General features: G+C 41.5%; 1 protein-coding gene and 1 non-coding gene across 4 annotated transcripts in view; both read left to right on the top strand.

Annotated features, from left to right (window-relative positions):
- Positions 1–11651: 11651 nt before the first annotated feature.
- trnaa-ugc (transfer RNA alanine (anticodon UGC)) lies at positions 11652–11723 on the top strand. Its single transcript has one exon. It is a non-coding gene; the product is annotated as a tRNA-Ala (tRNA).
- Positions 11724–12112: 389 nt separating this feature from the next.
- The window catches only part of ift172 (intraflagellar transport 172), a 242173-nt gene continuing 237904 nt past the window's right edge, over positions 12113–16381 (top strand). For all 3 annotated transcript variants that reach the window (XM_060851638.1, XM_060851630.1, XM_060851645.1), the window contains exon 1: positions 12113–12225. In XM_060851638.1, the coding sequence (XP_060707621.1) occupies positions 12187–12225 (39 nt within the window). In that variant the 5' untranslated portion in view covers positions 12113–12186. The remainder of the gene's footprint in view (positions 12226–16381) is intronic.

Here is a 16381-nt window from a genome sequence, read left to right as displayed (position 1 = left end):
ATTGCATGTCAATACCAGATCTCACTTGAGATCATAGTGTGCCCACACCTTAGAGGATGATAGCTGTTTCTTCACTTTCCTGAAAGTGATGGCTTGGCTACATGACCATTTCCAAGGCTGACCTTTTTTGAGGGGTTAATGCAAAGGTGCCAGGATGGAGGCCAGATTATGTATGATCTTTCCATACTAATTCACCAGCCCAAGGAAAGACCTAAGCTCCGGTACAGACATGGGAGCCAGGGCAATTTTGATCACCCCCACTTTATCTTCCAACAGATGTAACCCAAGTTTGCGAATTTTGTAGCCCAAGTAGGTCAATTAGGGTATCTGGGACACACATTTCTCCTTCTTAGGCGTGCTCCTGGTTTTGGAGAAATGTCAAAGAACTATATCCAAGTCCTCTGTGAGCTCATTATTGGTCTTGTCCATTATTAACACATCATCCAAATAAATAGTGACCTGGGATAGACCTTGTTAAATGTTCTCCATTGTCTATTGAAAACTTGAACAAGCTGATGATACCCAAGTGGCAGCCCTGTATATTGGTACAAATGAGTATTAATTGTAGCATACATCTAGAATCCTCATCTAACTGCAATTGCATGTATGCATGGCTCACATTCAGCTCTGTGAAGGCCAACAGTCCTGCCAGCTTTGTGTATAAATCCCTTATGCAAGGGATTGGGTACTTCTGGTTTCCAGTTTCCACAAAGGCAAACCGACTCATTGGGCCTCATAAATGATTACTTCCAACCCTATGTCTTATGGTCTTATATGACTGGAGCTGTCCATTCTGCAAACTGGACTAATGTGGTGATTCCTTTGCTTTCCAGCTTTCTGATTTCTGCCTCTACTTTTGCCCATAAGGCAAACTGAACTGGGTGGGCTTTGCAGAAATGCTTTCCTAGTGTGTTTAGCTTCTTTGAAAGTCCCTAGGCATTCCTGAAAAAACATCTGGGTACTTAATTAGGACTTCATTCAAGCAGCCATTTTCTAATTAAAACATTTTTAGGCAATCTAGGTGAATCTGTCTCAACCAATTTCACCCCATCAAGCTTGGGCCCAAGTCTTTACTGCAGTCAGTGGTAACTGAACCAGCTGCTTCTCAGAAGAGATTGGAACTGAAGTTGTACCCTTAATCTGTAAAGGTTCCCGAGTATAGGATCTCATTTTAGACAAGATCTCGCACAAAAGTATTGGAGTCCCGAGTGGATTTTGCTTATGATCACTGGTGTTGTGATCACTGAAATGGCTATGCCAGTATCAATGTCCATTCAAACTAGGTGACCATTTAACCGGATGTTTATTTGATAGGTTCTGATTTGGATGTTGCTGAGCAATTTAACTGTTCCAAATCAGACGTAAATGGACCTTTCAAGGTGTGTGCACTCTCCTGGATACTGGCTTATGAGTTCTCTTACTCAATAGTAGGACTCTTTTGCTATTTCAAGTCCTCATGCTGGCAGCAACTGCAATGGCTTGCTGGCCTAGACCCTGATGAAAGTTTTAACCATTTGGCTAAGGCTTGGCTTTGTTTTGTGATTTTGCTGTGAACTGATCTAGTGTCCCTCTGTTCAGTATATATCTTGCATGAGGCTATGCAATTGTCTGCACTGAAATGGTGTTCCCAAGCTCAGTCAGAATGGTGAGGATGTCCACTTCCATCAGAATACCCTGCAACTCATATGTTCCATTTGTTGCATTTTCCAATGGTAAAGGCAGTTGTTGTGCTTGTTTGAAGTCCAGCTGGGCATCAGCTATTAGATATTTTTGCATGTCCACATACCAAATAGTCTCTCACATCTCATTCAGGGTTAAACCTCCCATTTAATCCCTCAGCGCCCTTTGGGCCCACCCACATTCCTATGAAGAGCTTATGCTTGAAACATTGATTCTCCTTCTCCTTGGATGCTGCCTGACTGGCTGTACTTTTCCAGCACCACACATTTTGACTCTTAGTTTTCTTGGAGCAGAGATTAAGATGTGACCCTACTGAGGTGCTCAAAATTATGATCAATTTTAACAGAATAAAGGATATTCTGTTTCCATGACTTGGTATGTCAATAACTATGGGTCGCAATTTCAAGGTTGTCGGCAAGAGAATTATGAGTGAGATGAGAAACGTTTTTACTCACAGAACTGTTAGGATTTAGAATGTGCTGCTTGGGAGAGTAGAGGAGGATTCCATAGAAGGTTTTAAAAGAGTGGATATATATTTGAAAGTGATGAATTTTGAGAGCTACAGATTAGGCTGGAGAATGGAACTAGCTGGGGAGCTGTTTCAGGAGCCAGTACAGACACAATAGATTTAATGGTCTCCTTCTGTACTGTAAATTCTATGATTCTACTGCTCTGATGATAACTGTTCAAATCTGGTGAAATTTAAATTCAATTGATAAATCTGGAATTAAAAGCTAGTCTCATTTATGGTGACCATTATGCAGGAGGAAATTTGCTATCCGTACCAAATTTGGCTACATATAAATCCAGACCCATTGCATTGTTGGTAACTTTTAACTGCTCTCTGAAATGGCCAGCAAGCCACTTAGTTCAAGGGCACTTAGGAGATGGGCAACAAATGCTGATTTTGCCAGCAATATTTCATGAAAGAATAAGGAATTCCAGGTGCCATGTTAAGCAAGCACAGAAGCAGTTAAATCCATGGCTGTAAGGAGGACTTTTGAATATTTGGTTGTTGGTATCAATTCTGGAAAGATGGGGCCTTTATAGGCCAGACAGATTGTATGTAAAAATTATTTGGGAACATTTTCCATCTAAGGTAATTTATTAATGCTACGCAGGAGAGTTTAAACTAACTTGCCAGCAGTGTAGACACCAAGAAGTAATAAAGTACATCCTAAGCTCAAAGAATATTGAGAGATATAGATACTACTAACTCAAGAATGAAAGGGATTTAAACTGTTTTACTAAAGGGGCAAATGTAATGTTAATCAGTGAATAGTTAGGGTATAGAAAGATACTGCCTGGAAATGTGTGAAGTAGTTTTGATCAAGGCATTGGATCATTATTTAAACAGAAATATTAAGAAATGATATGGGGAAAATGCAGGAAATTGCCTATAAGTAATAATGCTCATTTAAAAAGCTATCTCCTCTTGCACCATAACAATTATGTACATCTGAAATAGTAAGATATTAGGTGTGTTCAGTGGGAAAGGGAAAGGAATAATGTTTAAACTAGCATGATAATCGATGTATGTGAACATAAATGGGTCTGATGAGATTCAGATGCAGATTGCCACATGGAGGTATGATCTCATAGCAATAACAGAGATCTGGTTCAAAAAAGGCAGGACCAGATATTAAGTGTTCCAGAGACAGCTAAAGCTAAGGGAATAAAAAAGCTGCAGTTATATTGCCTCACAGTCTACAGCCCATTAAGTGATGCAAATGATAAGAGTAAAGAAATTGCAAGGGGACTGCAGAGGAGTACAAGAATTACAAGGTAGTTATAATGAGGAATATACATTGTGTTAATAGAAATTGTAGGCTCAGAACTGGCAAACACTAACTTTGACTTTTGTTTTTACCTTGCATCTCATTTCTGGTTCACTTTTGATTTTTAGATGAACCTGTATTGAATTCTTACTTTGCAAACATTGGTTTAAACTGACGTGATTGTACTTGAAGCAAGTAGCTATATTATTAAAACAAGACTTTTTTCCCAAGGACGTCTTTTTTGTGATTAAAAATTTTCACAGATGTTGTTGTGACTGAATTATTGTTTTCCTTAGATCAGTATTCTGCAGAAAAAAATAGCTGATTTGCATTATTTAAAAGGTTGCAGATGTGAGAATTGCAAAGAGCACACATTGTTGAAGAAGCTAATGTAATTATGAAGTTAAAAATCACAATACTAGGTTATAGTCCAATAGATTTATTTGGAAGTACAAGTGGGACATAAATTTTATAGTAAAAAATGAAAGAGTCATGATGTATTGAGCAAACTTTGATTGCTGTTAAGACTTTAGTCACTTAGAATGGGTTGCAAGTTTTGATACACCTTTAATGCATTGTCTGAACTGAGGTGTCACTTTTTTAAATAAAACCTTCAGTTCTCTCAGGAATGTGACTTGAAAGATGTTCTGGGATTGTCTAGGAATTGAAACTGGCAACCCATTCTAAGTGACTAAAGACTTAGCAGCAATTTAAGTTTGTTCAAAAATCATATCAATTGTATGACACTGATCTTTTAAGATCATTTCTGTGTCCTATGATGCTGCCCCATTAGCTACTTGACAAAGGAGCAAGGCTCCGAAAGCTTGTACTTCCAAATAAACTTGTTGGACTATAACTCGGTGTTATGTGATTTTTAACTTTGTCCAATACCAGCACCTCCACATCATAAGTATGAAGCATCGGAAGGTAACAAAGCCAGTCTCTAGAAGTCAAAGATGTTGCTAGAAGTGTGATCAGTGACCTGCTGAGCAAAATACTTTTGCTCATGATCAACAGCTTCCCTCCCCTGTTGTTGTTCCTCAACTGCTGTTCCTTCATTTCTTTTCCCATTTCCACCTTACAGTCCGCACCTCTCCAAATGCTGCGCTGCCTGGGGAGAGAGCCCTACGTGAGAGTTAGAAAACAATACTTGGCTGAGGCTGCTTTTGTGCCTCTTCCTGCTGCTCCCCATGCCAGCTTCTCAATTAAGTTCCAGATTATGCAGCTGCAGTAGCTGCACATGACTTCCTACCTCTGGGAAGCATCCCACCCTAAGTAGAGCAAGGACCGGGCAAAGAGGCAACGGCCAGGGAAACAGCACTGGGAAAGACAATCTCATCATCTTTGTCAGCTCCAGCTTCCATCACCATCTCACCCTCAGCCCTGATCTGTAGCCACCGCTTCTGTCACCCTCTTAGCCCCTAATATGCTGCTCACCCTCAGTCCATGGAAAGTGGGCAAAATCAGCTGCACATGTGCACTTGCTACAGCCTCAGTGAGGTGTCAGCGCATGCACTGGTGATGATGTCATTTCCCGGAACATCCTGATATGTTGACATTAGCTACCTTTATGGAGCCATTTTTGCAATCTGAAGTGTCCTGCTGGTGTTACAGCTTACATTTATGGGCCGTTTTGTATTATGGATTATTATGCAGTATTTCAAAAGGGGAACTGTACTTAAAGTATTGAGCTCAATGACTCTAGGACTGCTGGCTAAAATTACTAATGAGCTTACATATAGAATAATCAACTAGATGGAGATAAAGTTTAATGCACAGAGAATATAACCTTATGATATGAAATAAACCATCAAGGAAGTTTAAACAATTTAAATTTTGTGAAGTCTGCAGACCTGAGACATCTGTGAAAAAGAATTGATAAAACTCTTTATTTTGGGAAAGTGTGAACAAAACCATAAAAGAATGATAAAAATTTAAAAAACTACGGATGCTGGAAATCAGAAATAAAAACAGACATTGCTGAAAAAATCAGCAGGACTGGCAGCATCTGTGGAAAGTTAACATTTCTGGTCCAATGACCCTTCTTCAGAACCGGTTGTAACTAGGAAAGGGTTGGTTTACAGAGGAAACTCGATTATCCAAATGACACGGCAGGGGGGTATTTTGCTCGGATAATCGAATGTTGAATAACACAGTTTAGCCAAGCATCGGAACCTTGCTATCTTGGTCTGATAATCAAAAATTCGGATAATCGACATTCGGGTAATCGAGGTTCCTCTGTGTATGCTGAAGATGGGAGGGGGTTGGAGTAAACAATAGGTGGAATAAAGCCCAGAGAGAGAGAACAACAATTAGGCAGACAAAGGAATTGGTTAAGGTTAGCCATGGAGAATGACAAAGCTGCTAATGGGGACCATTAGTGGCTGACTATGAATTATTTGACGGTAGCGGCCCATGTGATGACAAGACTTAGTGTTTGGATTTGGGTTAAGGACATGGGAGAAAATGCTTAAGCTCTAAAATTGAACTTGATATTGAGCTCAGAAGGTGCAGGGTTCCCAAGCAGAAAATGAGGCGGTGTTCTTCTACCTTGCTGTGAACTTTGCTGGAGAACTGTTGCAAGCCCAAGCATAGCAGGCCAGGCAGCATCTGAGGAGCAAGACAGTCAATGTTTCGGACTTAACCTGGTGAAGGTTTCAGCCAAAAATGTCAACTCGCTTGCTCTTCAGATGCTGCCTGAACTGCTTCCAAAGCCACATATCAGATGCGATGGAGATGGAGGAAGTGGAAAAATGGAATAGAGTCTTTACAGGAAATAGAATATGTGGATGTATAGTCTTGCTAACTGTGGGAATCGGTGGATTTGTATTGGATATTAGTGGCCAGCCTGTCCCCAGAAATAGAGACAGAGATATAAAGGCAGGGAAGGGAAGAGTCAGAGATGGACAAAGTGAAGGTGAAAGAAGGGTGGAAACTGGAAATGAACCTTTCTAATTTCAGACGAGAAGGAAGCAGCACCCATGATGTCATCAATGTAGCAGTGAAGGAATTTGTGGTTGGAGGTCAGAGTAGGACTGAAATAAGGAATGTTCCACAGACCACACAAAGAGACAGGAATAACATTCATTCTCAAAATATCACAACCACCTGATGAAGGAACATCATTCTGAAAGCTGGCACTTCCAGTTAAATCTGTTGACTATAACCTGGTATTGTGTGATTTTTAACTTTGTACACCCCAGTCCAACACTGACATCTCCAAATCATGAATTGGAGCTAGAAATTGAGCTTAAAGGAACCATTACTTTATAGTATATGCCCCTCAGCTGAGTAGTCCAGTCAACCACTGAAAATAGAGGAAGAAAGGACAATGAAAGAGTGACTGATCGTACAGTCCATTCCAATGTAAGTTTATTTTGAAACAGTATATAAAAAGGATTGTTTTCTCATGTTAGGGAACTGCCATGGACTAATTTGGTTTATACTGTAATAAAATTGTCTCAATACACATATGATATATATAATACATAATACTTTTGTTCCTTTCAAAAAAGTTATCTTTTCTTCTTTTTTGTGTTAAAATCTATAATTGTTATATTATTATAATTATTTGCTGGTCAGGCAGTATTCAAGGAACAGGAGAGTTGATGTTTCAAACATAAGCTCTTCATCAGGAATATGGGAGGGGGGGTGTGGGTGCGTGCTGTTGGTGACCAAGGGAGAGATAAATGGGAAGGGGTTGAGGCTGGGGGGATAGTAGCTGGGAATGCGATAAATAGATGAAGGTGGGGGGTGATGGTGATAGTTCAGAGTGGAGGGTGAAGCAGGTAGGTAGGAAGGAAGATGGACAGGTAGGACAGTTCAAGAGGGCAGTGTCGAGTTGGAGGGTTGGATCTGGGATAAGGCAGGGGAGGGAAGATCAGGAAAATGGTGAATGTAGGCAGGTGCTGAAAAAGGAGATGTGGCTGTAGTAGTGGGTCTGCTTCAGGATGTGGCTGAAGAGCTTCAGGGCAAGGACATGAGGGTGGGTGGGGGGTGTAGTGAAGAAGATTAGATTACTTACAGTGTGGAAACAGGCCCTTCGGCCCAACAAGTCCACACCGGCCCGCCGAAGCGCAACCCACCCATACCCCTACATTTACCTCTTACCTAACACTACGAACAATTTAGCATGGCCAATTCACCTGACCCGCACATCTTTGGACTGTGGGAGGAAACCCACGCAGACACGGGGAGAACGTGCAAACTCCACACAGTCAGTCGCCTGAGTCTGAGTCTGAACCCGGGTCTCAGGCGCTGTGAGGCAGCAGTGCTGACCACTGTGCCACTGTGCCGCCCACTACTGTTTGGTATGGAGGAGAAAGTAAGCACTGCAGGTGGTGGAGCTCAGAGTCGAGTGTGAAGTGCTAGAAAAGCACAGTAGGTCAAGCAGCATCTGAGGAGCAGGAGAACCGACGTTTCAGGCATACACCCTTCACTGGGAAACAGGTGCTTGGTATGCTTGCCTTTACTGGTCAATGCATTGACTATAGGAGTTGGGAGATCACATTGCAGCTATATAGGACATTGGTTAGGCCACAGGAATACCTCATTCAGTTCTGGTCTCCATGCTATAGGAAGGACATTGTGAAATTTGAAAAGGTCCAGAAAAGGTTTACACGGATGTTGCCAGAGTTGGATGTTTGAGGTTTGAGCGAGATGCTGAATAAGCTGGGGCTATTTTTCCCAGAGTATCAGAGGCTGAGGGGTTACTTTATAGAAGTTTATAAAATCATGAGGGGCATAAATAGGGTAAATAGCCAAGGTCTTTTCCACAAGATAGCAGAGTTCAAAACTAGATAGCATGGGTTTAAGGTGAGAGGGGAAAGATTTAAAAGGGATCTAAGGAATAACATTTTCATGTAGAGGGTGGTGCATGTATGGAATGAACTGCCAGAGGAAGTGGCAGAAGCTGGTACAATTTCAATATTTAAAAGACATCTGGATCGGTATAGGAATAGGTAGGGTTTAGAGGGATTTGAGCCAAATGGGACAGATGGGACTGGATTGATTTAGGATATCTGGTCAGCAAGGATGCGTTTGACTGAAGGATCTGTTTCCATGCTGTACAGCTCTATGAGTACTGATTCTTGGTGAGACTCCATAGGGATCTTGCACCCTACATAGGGGGGAGGATTTCTAGAGTGCATTCCAGAGCATTTTTTACTGTGGTATGTTTCCAGGCCAATGAGAAGGGATCGCTGGTTCTTGAGAATGAAGTCAACCAAGTGAATTGTGTCATTGGGGAACAATGATCATTGTATTTTAAGCTTGGCTAGGAAAAATGACAATCCAGAATAAGAATAATAATTTGGAGGACAGCCAATTTCAATGGGGTAGGAATGTATCTCATCAGATTGGAATCAGCGATTAGGAACATTAATAGACTATCCAGCCCACGGCAGATGCTTCACCATTCTCTATCATGGCTGATGATCTACCAAAATGCCATATACCTATGCAACTCCATATTCTTGATGCCACTAGGATCTAGACATTTATAAATCTCAGTTTTGAGTTTACTTTAGCACTGAGCTTTCACACCCCTCTGGAATAGAGAATTCTAAACACTCACATCCTCAGAGTGAAGAGGTTCTTCCTCAGCTCAGTCTAAAATGGTGTGCCTTTTATTTTGAGACAGTATCCCCTTATTTTTTGACTCCATAGCCAGAAAAAACAACTCATCAGTTCCACAACAAGAAGCAGGAGTAGGCATTTCAGCCCATCCAGCTGCTCCAACAGTTAACATGATCATGGCTAATCTCACCTCAACCTCAACTCAATTTTGTTGCCCAATGCCCATAACCCTTTAACACATTATTAATTAAAAATCTGTCATCTCCTCAAACTTATTTAGTGTTTTGATGTTCACTGCATTCTGGGGTAGTGAGTTCTACAACCCTTTCAGACAAGCAATTACTCCTCATTTCTATTTCAAATTGGCCATCCCTGAGCATTAACTATGATCCGTAGATTGCTCCACATTCTTTCTGAATCTAATCTGCCCATTCCTTCCAGACTTTTGTGTGTTTCTATGAGATTGCCTCTCAGTATTCCAGACCACAGAATAATGACACTTCTCCTCAATCACCTTCTTTGGGACAGTGTCATCATGCTAGGAAGTAGTCTTTTTCACACAGAAGGGGGTGCGTGTATGGAATGAGCTGTCAGAAGAAGTAGTGGAGGCTGGTACAATTACATTACTTAAAAGGCACCTGGATGGGTATACGAAGAGGAAGGATTTAGAGGGATATGGGCCAAATGCTGGCAAATGGGACTAGATTAATTTGGGATGTCTGTTCGATGAGGACTGAAAGGTCTGTTTCCATGTTACACATCACTACAACTCTATGGTTCTTCTTCACTCCCTGCAAATATCCTTCTTTAGACAAGGGGACCGGAACTGCACACAATCATCCAGAGGTAGTCTAACCAATATTCTATCCAACTGAAGCAAAGCTTCTTTGCTCCTGTACTCAAATCTTCTTGAGATAAAGGCTAACATAATCTTTGCCTTCTGAATTGCTTGCTGCACCTATGTGCTAACTTTCAATGGCTTATGAAAGAAGACACCGAGGTTTTGTTTGGACATCAACATTTTCTAATCTTTCACTAATCAAGAAATACTCAATTTCTACTCCTCCTGTCAAAGTGGCTTTTGTCCACTCACTTGGTCTGTCTAATGCTACACCTTCTTTGCATTCTTTATACAATTCTTCATTTCTACCAAGTTTTGCATCATCCACAGCCCTGGAAATATTACAATTGATCCCCAAATCCAAGTCATTCAGCAAGCAAAACTATAACCAAGTACATGGACTGCCTTTAAAGAAGAGCTTATTCAAGCACAGTTAGGACATATTCCCAGGAAGAGGAAATGTAGCTCAATGCAATCTGGATCTCCCTGGGTGATAAATGAAAAGAATGTTAAGATGGAAGAGAAAAATTGTGTTTATGATCAATATCTACTGGATAATACAATTGAGAACTGTATGAATGAGTTAAAGACTTGTCCTTCTCACTTTCAGGCAGTGAGTTCCAGTCTTATGCCATCCTCTAAAAGCTTTCCATTTTCTCCACCAATCGCTAAATCTTTGTCCCTACAGACATTTATCATTCGACAAAGATTAACACATCATGAGACCTGACCATTTTGTGCATATCTCCTTTCAGCCTCCTCAATAGTCCTGGCAACATTCTCAAAAATCTGTACTTGTTGTAATTACATCTTTTCTGTAAAAAAAAACCCAGAACTGTGTGTGTACATATGCTGTGCCCTAAATAATGACTTGTAGTTTCAACATAACCAAACTGTCATTGTATTCTCTCTCTTGGCTATAAGGAAAGGATTCTATATGCCTAACTTTGCAACCACATTCTCACATGACCTGCTATTTTGAAACACTCACTGGAGTGCCTCGTTCAAATTTTCACATGGATTAACATTCTGTGCAATAACACTGACGCTGAGAAGAAGACTGCAGTTTGTTACTACATCAAGTTGGGCAACCTTCTGTTTGCTCATTACCGCAGCTACCTTTAATTCGGCTATTTATTAAGAAATGTCATGGACAATCAAATACTGAAACAATGTAAATTGTATTTCATGTAGCAACTCAAACAAGATCCCTCAAAGAAGTTAAGGCTCACGACTCAACTTAGCTAATACCTAATTCATAGTTGAATCTAAGTATGATCCCAACCAACAGCATCTGTCTCTGGATGCTCAGGGTTCAATTCTTCTGCAGTCTGATTCTCTGGAGTTATGCTGAGGAATCCCAAAGTTGTATTCTTAAAGGCTTGTCTTGTGTGAAATTTGTGATAGGACATTATTTATTGACACTCTTGAAGTCACCAAGTTTGTAGTTTGCTTTCTTATCAGGAGTAACTTTCGTGCTCTTTGTTACATTTGTTACTGGAGAGAAGGAGGAAGATAGGTGACCTGATCCAAGTGTACAAGATAATGAGAGGCATGAATAGAGTCATCCTGCTTCTGGGATGCTGCCTGACCTGCTGCGCTTTTCCAGCACCAGATCAAATGACTACTTTGTTGGTTGTTACCACTAAATAACACTATAAATGAGCTCAAGGTTAGGTGCAAGATTAAAACAAGATCAATGAACAAAAATTCTTAAGAACACGAAATCATTCCAAAACAACTATCTATAAATCATCGACTTTATAAAACAACACGGGGATGTAGCTCAGTGGTAGAGCGCATGCTTTGCATGTATGAGGCCCCGGGTTCAATCCCCGGCATCTCCAATTTTTTTATTTCTTCTTTTTCCCATAGTCAGGCACTGCGTATGTTTCATTGGCAGTTAATGGGGCGACACGGGCCTTCGGCTGAAACAGGCAATTTTGTTCCGGTTCAGTCTCGGTTTCTGCAATTTACATTCTCTAGTTCTGTAGGGAAAAAGAAACAATTGATGTAAGCAAGCCCAATATATGTTACTTTCCAGATGAGAACCTGCACTGGATAGTAGAGCAGTTGAGATTTTAGGTTGTGCCATTATTGTTTTAAAACCTTTTTCGTAAAACAAAACCACCTTCACTGTCAACTGTCACTCTATTCGTTTTTATCAACGCCCTCAATTCGTGCGAAACGCGTCATCCACACGTTGAGAACTCAAACACAGTGACGTGGCGGGACCGTAACTAGGGAAACAGCGGCTGGTCCGGAGCCTGGGGGAAGAAATAAAGCGGACGGAGCCGAAGCTGGAATCCAATGCAGCTGAAACATCTGAAAACCCTCCTGAATCCTCAGGTACAGCACTCACAAACAGCTTACAGGTTGTGGCCACTCGTAGTGTCCATTACGGGAAGACCTCTTTCCTTCCTTTCCGGGGCGGGAAATGCTCCCGATTTTTAAACTGATAAGAAAAAGAGAAATTGCTGGAGAAATTCAGGTATTGGTGGAGAGTTAATGCTTTCGTGAAATTAGAGAAGATTTGTGGATCAGGTTGTAAGTTTGCTTGCTGAGTTGGTAGATTTGTTCTCAGACGTTTCGTTTCGTCAACATGCTAGGTAACATCATCGTAGAGCCTCCCATAAAGTGCTGGTGTTCTGTCCTGCTTGCTATTTATGTGTCTTGGTCAGTTATGGTGGGTGATATTACTTCAGGTTCATTTTCTAAGAAGTTGGTAAATGGAGTTCAAATCAATATGTTTGTTAATGAAGTTCTGGTTTGAATGCTAGGCCTGTGAGAATTCCTGTGTGTGTCTTTGTTTAGCCTGTCCCAGGATGGTTATGTTGTCCTAGTTAAACTGGTGTCCCTTATCGTCTGTGTGTATGGACACTAGTAATAGGGTAGACACAAAAAGACACAGCTTCCCCAGAGACTCTAGCCACGCCACCATACATTAAAGGTATCGTGGAGATGGCAACAGACTACTCTGGCCCCTTCACATCATGGTAGCCCACAAACTTAGCACAACATTGAAACAGCTGCTGATGAATTGAAAGGACCTTGTACCAACAACCAGTAGAATGAACACCGTATACAAAATACCTGTCAAGGACTTCAGCAAACATTACATTTTGCTATAGGTAGGAAAATAGCCATCAGAATACATGAGCACCAACTAGTCACAAAAAGACATGACCAACCATCACTAGCATCCATACATACAGACAAAGAGGGACACTAGTTTGACTGGGACAATACATCTGTCCTGGGACATCCTAAACAAAAACATGCATGGGCAGTCCTAGAGGCCTAGTATTCAAACCAGAACTCCTTTAACAAACATATTGATTTGGACCCCATTTACTAACTTCTCAGAAAATGAACCAGCAGTGATATCACCCACCACAACAGACCAAGACACATAAATAGCAAGCGGGATGGAACAACAGCGCTTCATGGGAGGTTTACCGAATGTGGTGATGAAACGTCTGAGAAAAAAATCCACCAGCTCGGTGAACAAACAGTTAATGTTCCCAGTCCAGTGACCTTCTTCAGAACTCAAAACTTTAACTGTGACTTCTCTGTCCACAGATACTGCCTGACTATTGAGTTTCTTGAGCAATTTCTGTTTTTGTTTCAGATCTTTACTTCTTTTGTTTCATTTGAGCTATTAAGGTCGACACTAGTCATTCAGAAAAGAAAGAGGACCTGCATTCGTGTAGCATTTTTCAAGATTTCTCAGAGCTACATACCTTTATAGCTAATTTGAACAGCATTCACTGTTATAATGTGGAGTCTGTAGACTTTGAGAGTTGGAACTTATTCAGTCTGAATGGAAGTGCAACTCCTGCAGATTTATCCTTGTTACTGGTCATCTTCACATTTTGTATACTTATTTATTTATATTTCAATCCTTCAGTTTCACGTGTTAATTGGATGAAGTTCCAGTCTGAAGGGAGCTGAGTTGTAATTCATGTTCAGCTTCACATTGCCATTATATCTGCCGTCATGTCAAGAAACATAAAAACATTGACAAAACCTGACAAATGTATGGCACAAAAGATGATATGGCTCAGTTTTCTGTGTCAGTTGAAAAACAGTGATTCAACCTATCCTTAGCTGCTGATTAGGACCATTTAGTAGACCGTTTAGTAGCTGACAATGTGATAGTTGTGATAGCAGTCCATGTAATGACAAGGCCTGGTGTGTAGGGCTGAGGTAAGGGAATGGGAGTAGGTTTTCAGACCCTAAAATTATTTAACTCAATATTGAGTCACAAAGACTGCAGAGTCACAAAGTAGAAAATGAGATGCTGTTCTTCTAGCATATGATGAGCTTCCTTGGAGCACCGCAGCAAACCTGAGACACAGATGTTGGCTAGGGAATACAGTTAGTGGCATGTTGAAGTGACAAGCTCAGGGTCATTTTTGCAATCCGAATGTAGATGATCTGCAAAAGGTTGCCCAGCCTGTGCTTCCTCTCCCCAATGTAGAGGAGATCACATTGTGAGCAGCAAATACTGTAGTGCTCTGATGAAGAGTCATCTAGACTCAAAATGTTAGCTTGCTGTCTCTCCATGGATGCTGCCTGACCAACTGTGATTTCCAGCATTTTTTTGTTTTCAGTACTGTAGACTAAGTTGAGTGAGGGGCAGATAAGTTACTGCTTCAGCTAGAAAAAGGGTGTTTGGGACCTTGTATAGTGAAGAGGAAGGAAATAACTGAGCATGTTATACCTTTTGTGATTACATGGGAAGATACCATGGCGATGTGGGATGGCATTGGGAGTGGAGAAGGAGTGGCCCAGGATGTCCCAGAGGAAAAGGGCCCTGTGGAAAGCTGACAAGGAATTGGAGGGGAATATGTGTCTGGCAGTGGCATCCTGCTAGAGGTGACAGATGTGACTACTAATGGTCCTTTGGATGTAGATGCTGGTGGTGTGGTAAGTGAAGAAGAGGGGGAGCATGTCACTGTTGTGAGAGAAAGAGAAAGGGTAAGGGCCAAAGTGTGAGACATGGGTTAAGGATTGCTGAAGACCCTGTCAACCATGGTGGTAGGGAATCCTTCCTTGAGGAAGAAGGTGAACATTTTGGAAATGGAGAGACAGCGAATGCAGAAGAAGCTTTATGGGAAGTGGGGTATGAGACTGTGTAGTCCTGGTAACTGTGGGAGTCGGTGTATTTGTAGTTGATATAGTGGCCTGCCTATTCCAGAAATGTAAGGGTGATGATGACCTTATGGCTATTAAACCAGAGACGTGGCTAATATTCTGGGGAACTGGGTTCAAATGCCGCCATATTGAATTTGAATTCAATCTGGAATTAAGAATTTTATGATGACTATGACTCCAATGTTGATTGTCTGGAAAAACCTATCTGGTTCACTAATGTCGCTTAGGGAAGGAAACTGCTATCCTTACCTGTTCTGGCCTACTTGTGACAACCACTGCAATGTGGTTGACTCTTTCTCAATTAGGGATGGGCAATAAATGCTGGTTCAGCCAGTGATGTCCTTGTCTCGTGAATGAATGAATGAATAAAATAAATGGAAACAGAAATGTTGAGGAAGAGACGAGCCAGGTGAAGGTGAGAGCAGGGTGGAAATTGAAAGCAAAAGAGTAAATGTTTCTAATTCCAGACAAGAGCTAGAACCAGCACCGATGATATCATCAATGTACTGAAGAGAGAGGGTTGTGAGCGGAGGTCAGAATAGGACCAAAATGTTCCTCGTATCACACAAAGATACAGGCATAACTGGGGCCTGTGCAGGTACCCATGGCCACACCATTGAACTAAAGAAAGTGAGAGGCGTTAAAGGAGAAATGAAGGTGGTGGTAGATGGGGATGGGTTGGGCTCTTTTTCCAGAAGGAAACTGAGATCCCCAGCCCTGAGCCCTGGATTGATCATCCATGGTGAAGAGGAGGTGGCTGGAATCCCCAAACTTGAAATTCTGGAACCGATGTAAAGCTTCAGAAGAATCATGGATATGAGTGAAAAGGGACTGGACAAGGGGAGAAAAACATTGAGTTGAGTTAAGGTATGAAAAGATGAGTTCTGTGGGACAGGAACAGGGCAGGAACAATGAGTCTGCCTGAACAGTCCTGTTGGTGGATTTTGGAAAGAAAGTAGAAGTGGACTTTGCGAGGTAGAGGGATTGTGAACTTGGAAGCAGTGGGCAGGCGATCACTAGATGAATTGAGATCACTGACCATTGTGGAAGCAATAGCCCGGAGTTCACTGGTGGGGTTGTGGTTCAGGGGCGATGGGAGGAGGTATCCATTAGCTGATGCTTTGCCTCTGTAATGTAGAAATCAGTATACCAGACAACAGCTGGACCACTCTTGCGGCCGACTTGATTACAAAGTTAAGGTTAGATCTGAGAGCATGGAATGCAATCAGTTCAGATGGCATTAGGTTGGAATAGATAAAGGAATGCAGAGAAATTAAGGTGACCAGTGTCACATTGGCAGTTCTTGATGAACAAATTGAATGCCGGTAAAAGGCTTGAGGGAGAG

The sequence above is a fragment of the Hemiscyllium ocellatum genome, chromosome 3 (genome assembly GCF_020745735.1).
Source record: "Hemiscyllium ocellatum isolate sHemOce1 chromosome 3, sHemOce1.pat.X.cur, whole genome shotgun sequence".
Classification (NCBI taxonomy): domain Eukaryota; kingdom Metazoa; phylum Chordata; class Chondrichthyes; order Orectolobiformes; family Hemiscylliidae; genus Hemiscyllium; species Hemiscyllium ocellatum.
This window is presented reverse-complemented; position numbering and strand designations above follow the sequence as displayed.